This window comes from Castor canadensis, chromosome 2 (genome assembly GCF_047511655.1).
Source record: "Castor canadensis chromosome 2, mCasCan1.hap1v2, whole genome shotgun sequence".
Classification (NCBI taxonomy): Eukaryota; Metazoa; Chordata; class Mammalia; order Rodentia; family Castoridae; genus Castor; species Castor canadensis.
This window is the reverse complement of record NC_133387.1, coordinates 158,566,303-158,582,075: the sequence shown is the minus strand read 5'-3', so window position 1 is coordinate 158,582,075 and position 15,773 is coordinate 158,566,303. Positions and strand designations below refer to the sequence as shown.

The window sequence follows — 15,773 nt, the reverse complement described above, 5'->3', positions numbered from 1 at the left end:
GTGGCATCTGAGTGAAACCAACCTGCTAGTCTTTGACTGGACCATTCTCCTGAAGCTGAAATACTGTCTAGGGAGGCTTGATGGTAGTACCTCCTTCAGATTATTTTTGGCACATACTAGACAGGGCTATTTAGTTTTGTTTTTTGAGACAGTGTCTCATCATATAGTCTAGGATCTTGAACTCATGATTTTTCTGCTTCAGCCTCCTGAGGCTAGGATCACAGGCATATGCCTCTATGCTTGGCATATACCAGGGAGTTATGAATGACATGGTGAACAGTTACTTGTAATTTGGGTCCCGTAATGTGTGTTGTTGAGGATGTCTTATCACAGTCTGTAGGAGGACTTCTGGGATCAGAATTATTCCCTGAGCATGGCATTACCATCAAGGCACTGCTTGCTCAGAAATGTAATCCCATTATTCACCCCTTTCTTGTCTTTATCAGTATGAGGCTAATATTGAAATAAGTCAGTTTGAAAAATCAGAGTTCCAATTAGAGCTGTGAAGTTATCAACCCCTGCAGCCTTCTTGGCTGCTTTGTAGCCAGCTGGTTCCCCTTCTTTACCAGCTCTCCCCCTTCTGGTGGCCATAACAGTGTCTTACCACCACCTGGAGAGGCTTGTGAGCAGCCTCTAATACCTAAAGACTTCCAGGACCCGCTTACCCATTTTCTCTTGGCTAGGGAGGAGTCCTAGTAAGGGCAGCGATTTCTGTCTCCTGAGCTGAGTTTCTGAAAGGCAGTGCTTTTGCCTCCAATGTTTCTTACAAGGTTTTTGCTGCATTCCCAGCTCCACATTTACCTTGGTCCATGAAGTTGCTCCAGTCTGTGAATAGTTCTAGTTTGGAGCTGGGCAAAGACTGGTCAGAGAGATCAGCTGGCTGGAATCTACTAGTTCAATTACCTGCTAGCAGTTGTATTTGGGGTTGGTGTCAGGCCTCATTTGGGAGCAAGTGGCTGGAGTCATTGTGGAGGTACCCTTCCCCATTCTTCATGGGGTGGGTCAGTAGCCTCATTGCTGTTCTAGTAAGGAGAGGATATGGTAGGGCATGTACACAAAGGTGCTGCCTCCTATAGAATGTCACAAGTGGCTCCAATCACTCACAAGCAGGATTGCCATCCTTTAGCTGTGTCATCCAGTTGTTTGGAAAAACATGCCAGTGGACACATTTCCTAAGGGCTGTTTTAACTCCAAGTCTTATTCCTTGTTTTTCATGAACATTCAGGCTGCATAGCTTTTGCAAGTCAAGAAGTCCCAGAGCAGGGGCCATTACTGACTTCTTTACTACATCAGAGGGCACAGTGAGTCCCCAGCCCTGTGCTTGCAAGACAAGCAGTCTATCACTGAACTACAGCCCAGCCCTCAAAGGGCTTTCAGCATTCCTTAGTCCATTCTAGAGGCTCAAGATCATGTCCCTTCAGGGCTTTGTAGAGTGGTTTTATATAAGCCCATAATTGGTGATCCAAATTCTGTAAGAAGCAACCATTCCTAAAAAAAAATCTTGGTTGCTTCCAAACATGTTTACAGTCTGGCAAAAAGGGCTTTTTGCCCCGGGACCAAGCAAAGCGGATGATGTCTTGATTGCATATTTGTGCCTTTTTCTGAGACACTTTGTATCCACAGTCTGCTAAATAATTCAGAGACTTTTATTTTTGTGTTGACAAGGCACTTGTCATATGTTGGGCTCACAAGAGTCTGACTTGAGGTCTTTAGCCGGGAATTCTTACGGGCTTGGGGCAGTACAGTTCAATGGTATTGTTGAGTTTACCGAATGTCTGTCTGGGTTCTGCCACTCAAATGCACATAGTTCCTGGAATTGTGTGTATGTCTGTGAGGTGATACTAGGGTTAGGGTTAGAACTCAGGGCCTCACACTTGGTAGATAGGTACTCTACCACTTGAGCCATGCCTCCAGCTTTTTTTTTTTTTTCTTTGTTATTTTTCAGGCAGGATCTCACATTTTTGCCCCATCCTCCTACCTGCCACCTCCCTTCCAGCTGGGATCATAGGTTTGGGTCACTATGCCTGGCTTATTGAGATAGGGATCTCGATAACTTCTTGCTTGGGCTGATCACTATCTGCAAATCTCTCAATCTCTGCCTCCCAAGTAGTTGGGAATATAGGCGTGAGCCATTGGGATTCATTTTCTACCAGAATTGTGAAAAAGGTATCTTTGAGGTCTGGAACTGAGAACCACCCATCTTCTCCAGGAATAGTTGTCAGCAGAGTACCTGGCATGTATTACTGAGTGAAGCTCCTGGACTACTTTTTTATTGACCTTAGGTCCTGGATGAATGGATACTCTGTTAAATTTGGATTTTTTTTTTTTGGTGGTCCAGGGATTTGAACTCAGGGCCTTATGCTTGCTAAGCAGGTGCTGTGCTGCTTAAGCCATACCTCCAACCCTGGGAGTATTGTGTGGGAGACTAGCAGTGTCTAATAAGTCCTACATTAAGAAACTTCTGTGACTGGGGGCATAGTTCAAGTGGTAGAGCACCTGCCTAGCAAGCACAAGGCCCTGAGTTCAATCCCCAGGACTTTATCCCTTGCAGGGCTTCACTCTTTAGGGGGTATTGTTTTCAATTAGGAACCTTTGTCCATCCCCTTCCCTTTTTTTTTGATGGTACTGGGAGTTGAGCTAGCCAGGTGCTCTACCACTTGAGCCACTATACCAGCCTTTTTGTGTTGGCTATTTTTCATTTTGTTTTTTGTGGTACTGGGGTTTGAACTCAGGGCTTCTTGCTTGTGAATCAGGCATTCTACCACTTGAGCCACCACCCCAGCCCTGTGTCGGTTATTTTTTAGATAGGGTGTCATTTTATGCCCAAGCCAGCCTGGACCACTATCTTCCTATTTGTATTAACCCTCTTAGCTAGGATGACAGGCACATGTCACTGCGTCCAGACATTGGTTGAGATGAGGTCTCATTTGGGCTGGCCTCTAACCAAGAACCTCCCAATCTTTGCCTCACAATAATAGCTAGGATTACAGGCTTGAGCCACCATATCCAACCCTTTTCCCCCTTCTTTTAAGGCAGTTTGTGTTGGAGTGTCCTTTGTCTTGCCAGGAGCCCTGTCAGCCCACACGGTGGGCCTTACTTCTCAGATGGAACTATTCCTCTGGCTGTTCCTTGGATTTAACAGGGCTGGTGAAAAGGTTACTTGAGCATTTAGTTTACATAGGTTTCACCCCAAAAGGGTAATTGGACACTCTGGAGTTTATAAGAATTTGTATTTAGGGTGAGTGCCCCCAAGATGGCACTCCAAAGATAGCAAAAGGGGGCTAGTCCTGCATTTCCCCTGAGACTCCATGGGAGTAGTCTGTAAAGTTTTTTGTGCCAACTTAGTATTCAGTACTGAAAATCATGAATTTGACCCCACTGGCTCCTTTAGGAATATTTGTATTGGGTGCCTTCAATCCAGGGTAGCCCCAGGGCTCCCTTTCTCCCTTCCACATCTGCGAACCCATCTTTCTCCTTTTTCCTCTACTCATACTTTCAAGGTAGGACACTTTTCCCTGCCTCCATCCTTCTGAGCATAGGTGTATTGTTCTCTTGCTTAGGCACCTCACCCATCTTTGAGGGGCCTTATCTTCCACAGTCCTTTGCAGCAGCATCAAGAGACATTGTGTGCAGCCTCCCTCTTGATCTCTATTGGTGAGCACCTTAAATGTCCCATCAGCTGGGGGAAGGGGTCATCCCAAAAGTCCTTTGCAGATGTCTCTTACTCTGCTCTATAAATGTCATGCTAAAGGCAGGTGTGGTAGTGCACACCTGTAATAACCCCTGTTCTCAGGAGTCTGAGGCAGGAAAATCACAAGTTTGAGGCTACCCTTGGCTACATAGTGAGACCCTGTCTCAAAACAAAGCAAAAGGAGTCATGCTGCCCATTATTAAATTTCTAGCACCTTGGGGTCAGCATTGATATATCTCCTTTATATCTGAGCCTCTTTAGGAATTGGTTCTTTGTCATTCTTGTCTGCATGCCCCTTTCCTTAAGCCTAACAGAATGCACCTCCCACAGTGCTTCAAAGGAGGCATTCCCCCATCATTCAGCTCCCAATCTAGTTCTGCCTGTTGGGGTGGCAGCAAGGGTTCCATTTTCACCTGCTAGGTAGAGCTTAAGCACCTCCTCAGTCCCCTTGTCAGTAACCTTGTCATCTCCTGTTAAGAGCATGCCATCAGCATGCCCAAGAAGGATAATGCATGGCAAAGATAGAATTTGGTCACTGGAAGGGTGCTCTGTACGGAAGCTTATTGTTCTAATTTAAAAAGTCCTGTGTTGTAAACAGAAACCAGTGTCCAAAGACCAGCCATTTGCCTGGCAGGATATGGAGGGGAAGCGGCTGCTCCCGGTATGGCTTCCAGGCCAAATTCTGTCCAACTTGATCACGTGCAAACTTCCTAAGATTCATTCTTAACAAACCCACAGCTTGCTCACACACTTTAGTTTTGTCCTCACTTTCCTTAGTTTTAGTCCTATCTTTTTTCCCATTTTGGGTCAGTCCACTGTGGGACAAAAATTTTATTTTAGCATAACAAATCCTTTTCTTTTCCAAAAAAAAAAAAACCTGCTTTTAACCGTCCTCACCAAAGACATATTTACAACTTTTTTGGTGAATGTTAATTGTACAAAACAGTGGGTTTCACTATGTCATTTTCATACTCTACATCTCTCTTCCCCTACTTACTTACTGATTCCTTTCTAGCTTGTTTCCTTCCTTAAAATACTTTGCAACAATCCTTATGAAATCTCTGAATTTAGACAAAATTACTTTTATGCACTTCTTACTTTTTTTCATTAACACACAGCTTAATTTCTTATATTCTCTGCATATAAAATTATATATATTAACTAGAATTTTAACTTTTCCTTACTTTTTAGTGAGGAAAGAAAGAAAGTAATCTTAAATTGTTTTTCCATACACCAACAATTTATGAAAACACATTAAAATAGACCCAAACATTAAGTCGAGAACACTTGAATTTATATTTAGTAATTAGTATTTTGCTATTCCAACTTCTTTAGAAGTAACTCAGATGTTGTCTGTTAGCAAAATTTACCTAACTAAAAGGATGCTGGGTTAATTTACAGTTTTAATTTATGTTAGTGCTAATGTATCTATAAGCCCATTTGAATAGAATTCCTTAGGGTTGGGTTTCTTTTTTGTTTTTGTGTTTTGTTTTGTTTTGAGATAGATAAAAACGTTTAAGGCCCAAGCTGGCCTTAAACTCTCCATCTTCCTGCCTCAGCTCCCCCAACTGCTAGAATGACAGGTAGGCGCCACAAAGCCTGGAAGCTTAGAGGATTTTATCATGTAGACATTACATATAATAACATGTACATAAAAATAACATTCATAGCTGTAGTTATACCAGTTACTCAAACTCTGCTCCAACAGGCTTTCCTTGGGGATTGACAGCACGCCTTCAGTTCTTTAAAAGTGAATTCAGACAAATGCAAACACAGATGAACTAGTTGTGCATTGATTAAAAGTCCAAAGTTAGAGCTGGTGGAGTGGCTCAAGTGATAGAGCACCTGCCTAACAAACCCTAGCAAGCATGAGGCCCTGAGTTCAAGCCCCAGTACCACTAAGAAAAGGAAAAAAAAAGTCCAAAGTTACTCCTTCCCTCTCCAAACAAAGGTACCTGATAGAATTAAAAATGGTTAATTTCATTCATGAAGAGAACACAGGGCTTGGGGTAGAGTGCTTGCTTAGCATTAAAGATGGCCCTGGGTTCAATATCCCCAGTACCACAAAAGAAAAAAAAATGATTGAGCTGGGCCTCATGCCTCATGCCTATAATTCCAGCACTTGGGAGGTGAAGGCAGGAGGATTTTGAGTTTGAGGCCAATGTGGGCTACATAGTAAGACCCTGTCTCTGAACAAATAGTAAATAAATGGAAGAGAAAGGAGTTCCTGCACTACACACCAGAGCAACTCACCCTGCTTAGATGCTGAGTGAGTAACCCTGCAGGTCATGTTTCCTGGTCCAGGCATCAGGTGTGAAGGCAGTCAGTGCTGAGTCAGGGAGACAAGGGAGCAACTGGCATTGGCGGATGCCAGGGACTTGCCAGGAGACTCCCCAGCTAGAAGACGGCTGACCATGTGCAAAGAACCTCCTGGCTGGCTCAGCAAAATTTGTTACCAAACCCAAATCCATTCACTTCCCACTCAAAAAGGACCTACACAATTGAGGACAAGTTGATGAGGCAAGGAGAAAGATTTACTTGGTAATCCAGCAAGACCTAGAAGAATAGTGCAGCCTGAAAGACCAGTGACACTGGCTGTAGCTCCTTCAGTCTTCAGCAGAAAAGTATGAGGACACCGGGAGCTCTCTAGGTCAGTGGTGAATGTGGGAAGCATGGGCTCTCTCCAGCAGGGACAGCCACAAAGCCCTGTGACTAGATGTATCTGGTAATTAGGTTAGTTTCCATGTAAGTCAGCATTGTGTTTGTAGTTCTCTCATCTACTAAAACTGCACTCTGATATTTTTAGAACTTTTCTTGAACTGGAGGTGTGGCTCAAGTGGTAGAGCACCTACCTAGCAAGTGTCAAGGCCCTGAGTTCAAATCCCAGTACCACCAAAACAAAACTCCCTTGAGTAAGACACCTAAAAAATTAGCTAGCATTTGTTGCCCTCAACGCAGAGAAACCAAAGCAGATACCTTAAAAGCAACTGAGGCCAATAGGAGAAGGGGACCAGGAACTAGAGTAAAGGTTAGATCAAGAAGAATTAACCTAGAAGGTAACACACATGCACAGGAAATTAATGTGAGTCAACTCCCTGTATAGCTATCCTTATCTCAACTAGCAAAAACCCTTGGTCCTTCCTATTATTGCTTATACTCTCTCTTCAACAAAATTAGAGATAAGGGCAAAATAGTTTCTGCTGGGAATTGAGGGGGTGGGGGGAAGAGGGAGGGAGCGGAGTGGGTGGTAAGGGAGGGGGTGGGGGCAGGGGGGAGAAATGACCCAAGCCTTGTATGCACATATGAATAATAAAACAGTAAAAAAAAAAAACGATTGTTCAGTAGTTTATTTCCTCAGCATTCATGATTCATACAGTTTCTTATGTTCAGAGGGTGCATTAAAGCTCTTCGATGATTTGGATTATTCTAATTGTCAGAATGCCAAGAATTGCTGCTTTGTTTGTGCTACTCTTTTTTTGGGGGGGAGGGGTTAAAATCAGGGCCTTGCACTTGGTTAGGCATGCACTCTACCACTTGAGCCATACCCCCAGTCCTTTTTGCTTTAGTTATTTTTCAGATAGAGTCTCATGCTTTTGTCCGGGACAGCCTCGGATTTTGATCCTCCTACCTCCACCTCCCATGTAGCTGGGATTACAGGTTTGCACCACCATGGCAGCTTTTTTTTTAATTGATTAAAAAGGTAGGCTTTTAATAACTGCTTTTATCACCAGATTAAGTCATGCAGTTACAAAGTAGTTAGAAATTTGTGAAACCCAGCTTGTTTTTGAGACAGGGTCTCACTAACTTTTTCCCCAGGCTGTTCTAGAATCACAGTACTCTCATCTCTGCCTCACAAGCAGTTGGGATTACAGGCATGAGCCGTAGCACCCAGCATTAGCTACTTTTTGTCAAGTATCTGAATGCTGGGTCCACTAAGGATAAAGGTGATCAAAGCCAACAAGATCTATCCCTCACTGAGTGCTTAGACATCATCAGCTTTAAGAGATAGGAAAGCCATGGGGGTGGGAGAGAACAAAGTTTAAAAAGTTAGCCAGAAGGTAACCAAGTAGCCCTTCTGAGGGAAGCTCAACTTGCAGCAAGGCTGTTCCAGTAAGAATAAACATCAGAAAGTGGTCTGCACCTTTTATTATTCAGCATAGATTTAGAGAAAGTGGTGTTTACCCTCCATGATAGCTCTTGGTATTTGAAACTCATAGAATAAATATTAAAGATCACATATAGAAATCCATAAAGATTGAATTTCTTAAATTAGTCCAAATAAATCTAAAATTCGCAAATTTGGGGAGGTAATGTAGCTTTCATTTTGGTATTTTGAAATAACAAAAGGTGTTATCAGTCAGAGGAAGGAATATTTCTAGGGGTTTTTTGTGGGTTGGGGGGACTGGTGTTTGACCTCAGGGCTTCATGCTCACAAAACAATCACTCTGCCTCTTGCACCACACCACCAGTCCATTTTGCTCTGGTTATTTGGAGATGGGGTTTCACTGTTTGCCTGGGCTAACCTTGAGCATTGATTTTCCTGATCTCAGCCTCCAGAGTAGCCAGAATTACAGGTGTGAGCCACCAGCACCCAGTTTAGGAATATTTCTTTTTAATGCTCAGTTTTCCAAAGGAAATAGTTAACCAGTGGAAAGAAGGCCAATTAGGGGGAAAAAAAGTCTTATCCCGGCTACTCGAGAGGCGAAGATCAGGAGGATCCCTGTCTGAGGCCCAGCCCCCGGCAAAATTACAAGACTCTATCTAAAAAATAACTAAAGCAAAAGAGGACTGGGGACATGTCTCAGACGGTAGAGTGCCTGCCTAGCAAGTATGAGGCTCTGAGTTCAAACCCCAGTACTTCCAGAAAGAAGGGGAAAAAAAATCTTGGAATCAGAATGTCTACCTTAATGAAGGGATTTTGAAATACTTAATATTCATTCTAAATCCTGAAAAGCTTAATTAAGCCCAGCGCTGGTGGCAAATCTATAATCCTACCTTTCCTTGGGAGGCTGAGATTGGGAGAATTGTGGTTTGAGGCCAGACCAGGCAAATAGTTTGCAAGACCCCATCTTCAAAATAACCAAAGCAAAGTGGACTGAGGAGTGTCTCAGTATTATAGTGCCTGCTTTGCAAGCGTGAAGCCCTGTTTTCAAAACCCCAGTTCTGCTGGGCACTGGTGGCTCACCACTGTAATCTAGCTACTCAGGAGGAAGCCAACCTGGGCAAATAGTCTGAGAGATCCTATCTCAAAAAAAAAAAAAAAAAACCATCACAAAAAAGGGCTGGCGGAGTGGCTCAAGGTGTAGCCCCTGAGTTCAAACCCCAGTACCGCCAAAAAAAAAAAAAAAAAGTACATTTCAAAACCACAATCCCATAAAGAAAGAAAGGAAGAAAGGGAGGGAGGAAAGAAAGGAAGAAGGAAGGAAAGGAAAGAGAAGGGGAGGGGAAGGAGGAAAGGAAAAGAAGAAGGAAATGGGGAAAGGAAAGGGAGCTTAATTAAGCCATAGCTCTTTTGAGAGCTTGGGAAGATGTCATACACACTAGACTCTGAGCTCTGTGAAGGGAGGAGGTCTTTTTATCCCTAGATTGCAAGTACATAGCATTACAGAGTTCTAGTGTTGAATGAATATTTGCCATTTGTGTGTAGTCTGGAAGTTTGAATAACCAGATCTTTGCCTTTGCTTTACAGCTTTTGGCTGATGCCATCATTTATGCTCAAAAAAATCGTTCTTGGAAACTTTTCGTCTGGCCCAGTGGATCCCATGATGGCTGATGCCATTGATTTCATGGTGGACAGGGTAAGGATGGTGGCACTCGCATGGGAACACCTCGTACTGGGGAATTTTCACATTACTTCAAAGAAGATACATTGTTCTTATTTTTATTAAGTATGTGTTGGCTTCATTAAGCAATTTTCTGTGTTAACTTTCATACTTCCAAACAGATAACACTGCTGGGAAGGGTTTAGCTACATTAGTACCTCCCAATAGCAGTTCATCACAGTCACATGGGAACTTATGAAATGCAGATTCCAGGGCAACTGTAGTTAACAGTAATGCTCTATACATTTCAGGAAGTTACAAGAAAAGATTTCCAAAGGTTTTACCATAAATAAACAATAAATGCTTAAGGCAATGGCTGTGCTTAACCTGATTGAAACATTGCCAAATGTATCCATCCATTGAAACATTGTGCTACCACATTAATATGTATAATATTATATATGTATATGTTTAAAACAAATTAAAAAATTTAAAAGCTGGGCATAGTGGCTCATGTCTGTCTGAGACTGAGGCAGGAGGATTAAGAATTCAAGGCCAGCCTGGGCAACATAGCAAGACTTTATCGCAGCAAAAAAAAAAGAAAGAAAAAAAAAAATAGATCCCAAGGCCTCACACCAGACAATTCATCTGGAATCCTTTGGGCTTGGGATCTGGGAACCTGGTTTATTTTGTTGTTGTTTTGGTTTTTTGAGACAGAGTCTCTCTCTGTAGCCTAGACTGGGCTCTAACTCAATCTTCCTGCCTCTGCCTTCTGAGTGCTGGGATTACATGTGTAAGCAACACACCTGCTGGAGTCTGTACTTTTACTGCTGTGGTCTCCACTACCTCTCAAGTAAAAGTGATGAACCAGTCTGAACTTGGTCTGCAGACTCACATTTGGGAACTAATGGACGGGTGAATTCTGGGTTTTCTTCCAGCTCAAAAGTCTCTTAAATGTTTGTCATCTTTGACAAGCTGAATTGGCTTGCTCTGCCCTTGGTTGGAAGCAGGCAGTTTAGGTTGAGGGCTGTAGAAGACCAGCTTCCAAAACAGAAAAAGGCCACCACCTGAGAGGCCCAGTGCATGGTCTCTCAAATTCATTGTATTTCCTCAAGGTGAATTTTCTGGCCTCGCTATACATCAAACCACCTTTATAAGCACACATGTTGCCTGCAGGATTTAACACAAACATAACAAATTATTTCACAAACCTTACCTCTATTTCTTCCTGCAGCTGGAAAGTTTGGGTCAGAGTGAACTGGCTTCAAGACTTACCCTGAATTGTCAGAATTCATACGTGGAGCCTCATAAAATTCGGGACATCCCTGTAACCATTATGGATGTAAGCTTCCTTTCAAGTTAAATGCTCCGCTTTTTGACATGCATGTGCTACTTTACAGTTTAAAGTCTGCTTCTTCATATATTGCTTTGGCTTTTGTTCTTAACCCCAAGCTTTCTCAATTCCAAAATAACGTTATTGCTCATCCTGGATTTTTCCTGCCAGGAGTCACACTATTCAGATAATGGTATTTAAACAAGCATGAAAGTCTTCACCCATTCCATTGTATTTTTCTTTTTGGGGTGCTAGGATCAAACCCAGGACCTGGCACATACTAGCAAGTGCTTGTCCACTGAGCTCTACCCTCAGCCCCCATGTTGGTATTTTTAGTGTTCTTATCAACAGATGCTATATCTTAGGTGTTACAGCCCTAAGTAGCAAAGAGAAGTTGCCTCACAAGGGCAGAGAATCAAGAATTCCAAGCTGGGTGTTGGTGTCTCACACTTGTAATCCTAGCTACTGAGGAGGCAGCAGTCAAGAAGATCGAGGTTCAAAGCCAGCCTGGGCTGGCTGAGTGACTCAAGTGTTAAGAGTACCAACCTAGCAAGAGTGAGGGCCTGAGTTCAAACCCCAGTACTGAGAAAAAGCAAATAAAAAGAATACCATAAAGTCGATTTGCACAATAGCTCGTGGGTTTTTGGTAGTGCCAGGGAAGCCCTGTAGCATTGAGCTACATCCCCAGACCTTTGTTTTTTTTTAACTGTAGTAAAAGTTTAACAAATTTACCAATTTAGCCTCTTTTTTTTTTTTTTGGGTGGCACTGGGGTTTGAACTCAGGGCCTCACATTTGGCAGGCAGGTACTCTTACTGCTTGAGCCACCCTGCCAGCCCTGTTTCATGTTGATTATTTTTAAGAAAGGGTCTTGTGAAGTATTTGCCCAGGCTGGCCTGGAACTGCGATCCTCCTGATCTCTGCTTCCTGAGTAGCTGGGAGTACATGCTTGAGCCACCAGCACCCAGCTGTTTTCTGCTTTTTGATAATGGCAATCCCAATGGATGTGAAGTGGTATCTCATTGTAGCTCATTGTAGTTCCTTTTCTTGGGGATTGAACCCAGGGCCTTATGTATGCTGAGCACACAGTAATCTACCCCTGCAGCTCCAACTTACTTGCTTCATAAATATGTTTTTTCCCAAATTCAAATAATAGGTTATTTTTAAGAATAATTTTTGTCAGGAAATTACTCATTATAAACATGCAAACAACTTTTTCTTTGTTTTTTTTTTTTTTTTTTTTTTTGGCAGTACTAGGGTTTGGTGATGGGTTTATTGATTAGGGTCATGAGAACTATTTGCCTGGGCTGGCTTTGAACCACAATCTTCCTGATCTCTGCCTCCTGAGTAGGTACGATTGTAGGCATGAGCCACTGTCAGCTGGAAACAACTTGTAACTGCAGCACTCTGACATTTACCATGATGCCAAGATGCCAAGCAAGTTTTCAGTGGTCCCCACGGTGCATTTGCTCAGCCTGCCTTTCTTTCACAGCTGGGTTCACGGTCACTGAGAACTGTCTACAAGTTTTAGTTGGAGGTGCACTTAAAACTCTTTGCATCTATAAATTATATGTGAGCATATATATGCTTAATTTTAAAAACTTTGTTGCAGGTATGTTAAAAGATAGGTTTGTACAGCCTTTGAAAGATACCTGGAGTCATGTGCTCCACACTGCAGAAGGTGACTCCAAGAAAAGATTTGGAATTTTTACCTTACACTCTTTAAAAATACCCTTTGGAATTTTTTCACTGACTACATATGACTTATGTAACTTTTTAAGTAATGATAAAAAGTTCTTTTCATAATCTTTTTAAAAAATTAGTTGGCATTTCAGTGATTGCTCACTTAATATTCTGTTAATCTAATTAGCTATATTTAAGGAGATCCATGGTAGGAGTCTTCCTCGCCCCCAAAGAATTCAAGAGAAGCCAGGCATGGTGGTTCATGCCTGTAATTTGAACTATTTGGGAGGTGGAATAAGGAGAATCATGAGTTCGAGGCCAGCCTGGCAAAGCTGAAGAGACCCCATGTAAAAAACAAAAGAGCTGAGGGCTCAAGTGGTAGAGCACTTGCCTCACACATGCAAGGCCGCTGTTTAATCCCCAGTTACCACAGGCAAAAAAAAAAAAGAAAAAATGCAAGAAACATTTGGCAGCAAAATATGTAGCCAAAGGCTTAGGTTGGAGTTAGTGGGTTTTTTTGTTGTTGTTTTGTTTTGTTTTGGTGCCAGGGCATCACACTAGGCAAACCCATCCCCAGACCATTAGGTTGCAGTTAGAAGTGACCAGGGATCCACATTGGGAGGTGGCTCAAGCTGCTTTGGAGTTCCACGTATCTCTTTGTGAGAAAGCAATGCTTGGGGTGGCACATTCCTTACTGTGAAAAGAATCTGTTAAAATGCGGCAGGTTTCGGCCTTGTGTTTCTTCAAAGGTGTTTGACCAGAGCGCCCTTTCAACTGAAGCTAAGGAAGAAATGTACAAACTGTATCCTAACGCCCGGAGAGCTCACCTTAAAACAGGTGGCAACTTCCCTTACCTGTGCCGAAGTGCAGAGGTGAATCTCTACGTGCAGGTGAGTCACAGCCTGGAATCCAGAGCACTTTGAACTCAAAACTCAGTTTGTAACAACTACAAAAAAAATTTGTGTTTTAGATAGTGGGTTAAGTAAGGGAATGGCAGAAGTCTCTGTCAGAATGAGGCACTGACTTGATAAATGTGGTTTATGTTTATCATTACAGGAGAACGCACAGTATACTATTAGAGATCCCTGGGTGACTGCCTACCATCCCCTTTTCTAGAACAGTGGGTCTGCTTCCACAGCTGTGCTGGCCATTGGTGTGATGTGAATTCAGCCAGAGCAGACACCAGGCCTAAATGAGGCCAGTCTGAGCCTCATGAAGTGACTTCTTGATCTAATTTTAATGTGTTAGAACTGAAAAACAAAACCATTTCTTCATCCTCTACTTACAGGGATATTAGAATAGCAATGACAAGTGATTGCAGAGTTTTACAAAGCAAGCCACACCCTTTGATCTCTTTATCCACTTGTGGAAATAGATCCTTAGGGTAGGATCCTAAACATAGAAATACCAATGCTGAGAGCTGTTCATCACGGAATTAATCACAGTATCAGAAAACTGGAAAGACCTAACTCGCAGCAATAGAAGAAGGGTGACATTCTGCTGTGGAGCAGCAAGCAGCCATTTAAGATGACCCTGAGCTGAGTATGGTGGCTCACACCTATAGTTGAGAAATGAAGATCAGAAGGATCTTGGTTTGAGGCCAGCCTGGGCAAAAAGCCCATGAGACCCTCTCAACGAATAAAAAGCTAGGTGTGGTACCTGCCTACAATCCCAGCTATGCAGGAAATATAAATAGAAGGATTGTGGTCCAGGCGGCATGGGCAGAAAAGCAACATCCTATTCAAAAAATAATGAAAGTAAAAAGGGCTGGAGGCAGTGCTCAAGTGGTAGAGCATCTGCCTGGCAAGCTCAAGGCCCTGAGTTCCAACCCCACTAACACCAAAAAAAATGAGAGACCTTGTAGGAACATGAGAAACGGCTTACAAAAAAAGCAATGTGGTAACAAAGGTCCTATGTTGTGGTTCTAAAAATATTTTGGTGGGCTTTGGTGGAGCACACTTGTAATCCTAGCACTTGGAAGGCTGAGGCAGGAGGATCATAAGTTTGAGGCCAGCCTGGGTTACATAGTAAGATGCTGTAAAAAAAAAAAAAAAAACTTTTCTGTGTTTATCGGTTTTTCTCTAATTAGTCTGTATTACTCTAATTTTAGAATAAAAACATTTATCTACTGTGGTAATGTTTTCCTAACAAGTTTTTTATATAATGCAGTAAACTTTTTTGTTTTGAAATGAGGCAGCCATTAAAAATAATGAGTCAGGGCTGGAGTGTAGCTCAGTAGTAGGGCACTTGCTTAGCATGATGGAGGCTCTGAGTTCTATCCCCAGCACCACAAAGAAATAATAATTCTGCATTTCTACAGATACACTTGCTGCAGTTCCATGGAACCAAATATGCCGCCATTGATCCGTCAATGGTCAGCGCTGAAGAGCTTGAAGTGCAGAAGGGCAACCTCAGCGCCAGCCAGGAGGAGCAATAGATGTGGCTTTGGCTGTTGGTGACAGGTGACCAGCGTGCTCTCCTACAGTCCATATCAGCCCCCCGCCAGTCGGCCTCCTTCAGGTTCGTCAGGCTCACCGGCTCTCACTGTGTTGGAAGAAGGACTGGTTTCATCTTCGTGACAGGCAGCAGCTCTCCTAAGCCAGTGTGACTGTCCCCTCTTTGGTTTTTTGGCTTTTAAGTTTAAAGAAGTACTTTTGAAGACACTCATTTTAAGAATTATGAAAATTTTGCTACCAGAAATCTTTACCACTGTGTTCTTAAGTGAATGCTAGTTTCTGAGGTTTGGGATTTTGTGGGATTTTCTCTTTTCTTTCCCATTCCTGCTATCCTCTTGCTTTTTATGTTACATATCATTATTATGCATTCTTGGCATAACCATTATGAGAGTGCCAACGCTAGCACCCTGCTGTTCACTCTACTACAAATCAACCACTTTTCATTTCCAGCTAAGCACATTGTTTTGAGTGTTAGCTGTTGTCTTTCTAGACATTATTTGGAATAAAAATTCAATTTCAGTGAATGACCTTTGTAATTTTTTTCTTTGCTGTCTGTCTGGGCAACAGAGATCATCATTTTTGCCAGTTCTGTGTGACTTTGGGTAAATAACTTAATCTCCCTAAAGCACAGTTGGCTTCTGGTAAAATAACAGTTGCTATTGTTTATAGTTTTGCTACTATGTGCCAGGTACTTTACCTGCCTTCAATTTGTAAACACACATAGAGAAAATAGGCTGGGGTGTGGCTCAAGTGGTAGAATACCTGCCTCCTGGCTCCACAGTCAGGGGGATTCTCCCCTTTACAGGAGTAAAGGCAAAAGAAAGAGTCCCAGCAAACTCTATGGTACAGA

The 15,773-nt window shown here is 42.6% G+C and overlaps 1 protein-coding gene across 4 annotated transcripts in view; it reads left to right on the top strand.

Annotated features, from left to right (window-relative positions):
- The window catches only part of Spg21 (SPG21 abhydrolase domain containing, maspardin), a 29,882-nt gene extending 14,435 nt beyond the window's left edge, over positions 1 to 15,447 (top strand). For all 4 annotated transcript variants that reach the window (XM_074066220.1, XM_074066221.1, XM_074066217.1 and 1 more), the window contains 4 exons: positions 9,381 to 9,489; positions 10,688 to 10,795; positions 13,217 to 13,357; positions 14,788 to 15,447. In XM_074066220.1, the coding sequence (XP_073922321.1) occupies positions 9,381 to 9,489; positions 10,688 to 10,795; positions 13,217 to 13,357; positions 14,788 to 14,904 (475 nt within the window). In that variant the 3' untranslated portion in view covers positions 14,905 to 15,447. The remainder of the gene's footprint in view (positions 1 to 9,380; positions 9,490 to 10,687; positions 10,796 to 13,216; positions 13,358 to 14,787) is intronic.
- The last annotated feature ends 326 nt before the right edge of the window (positions 15,448 to 15,773 follow it).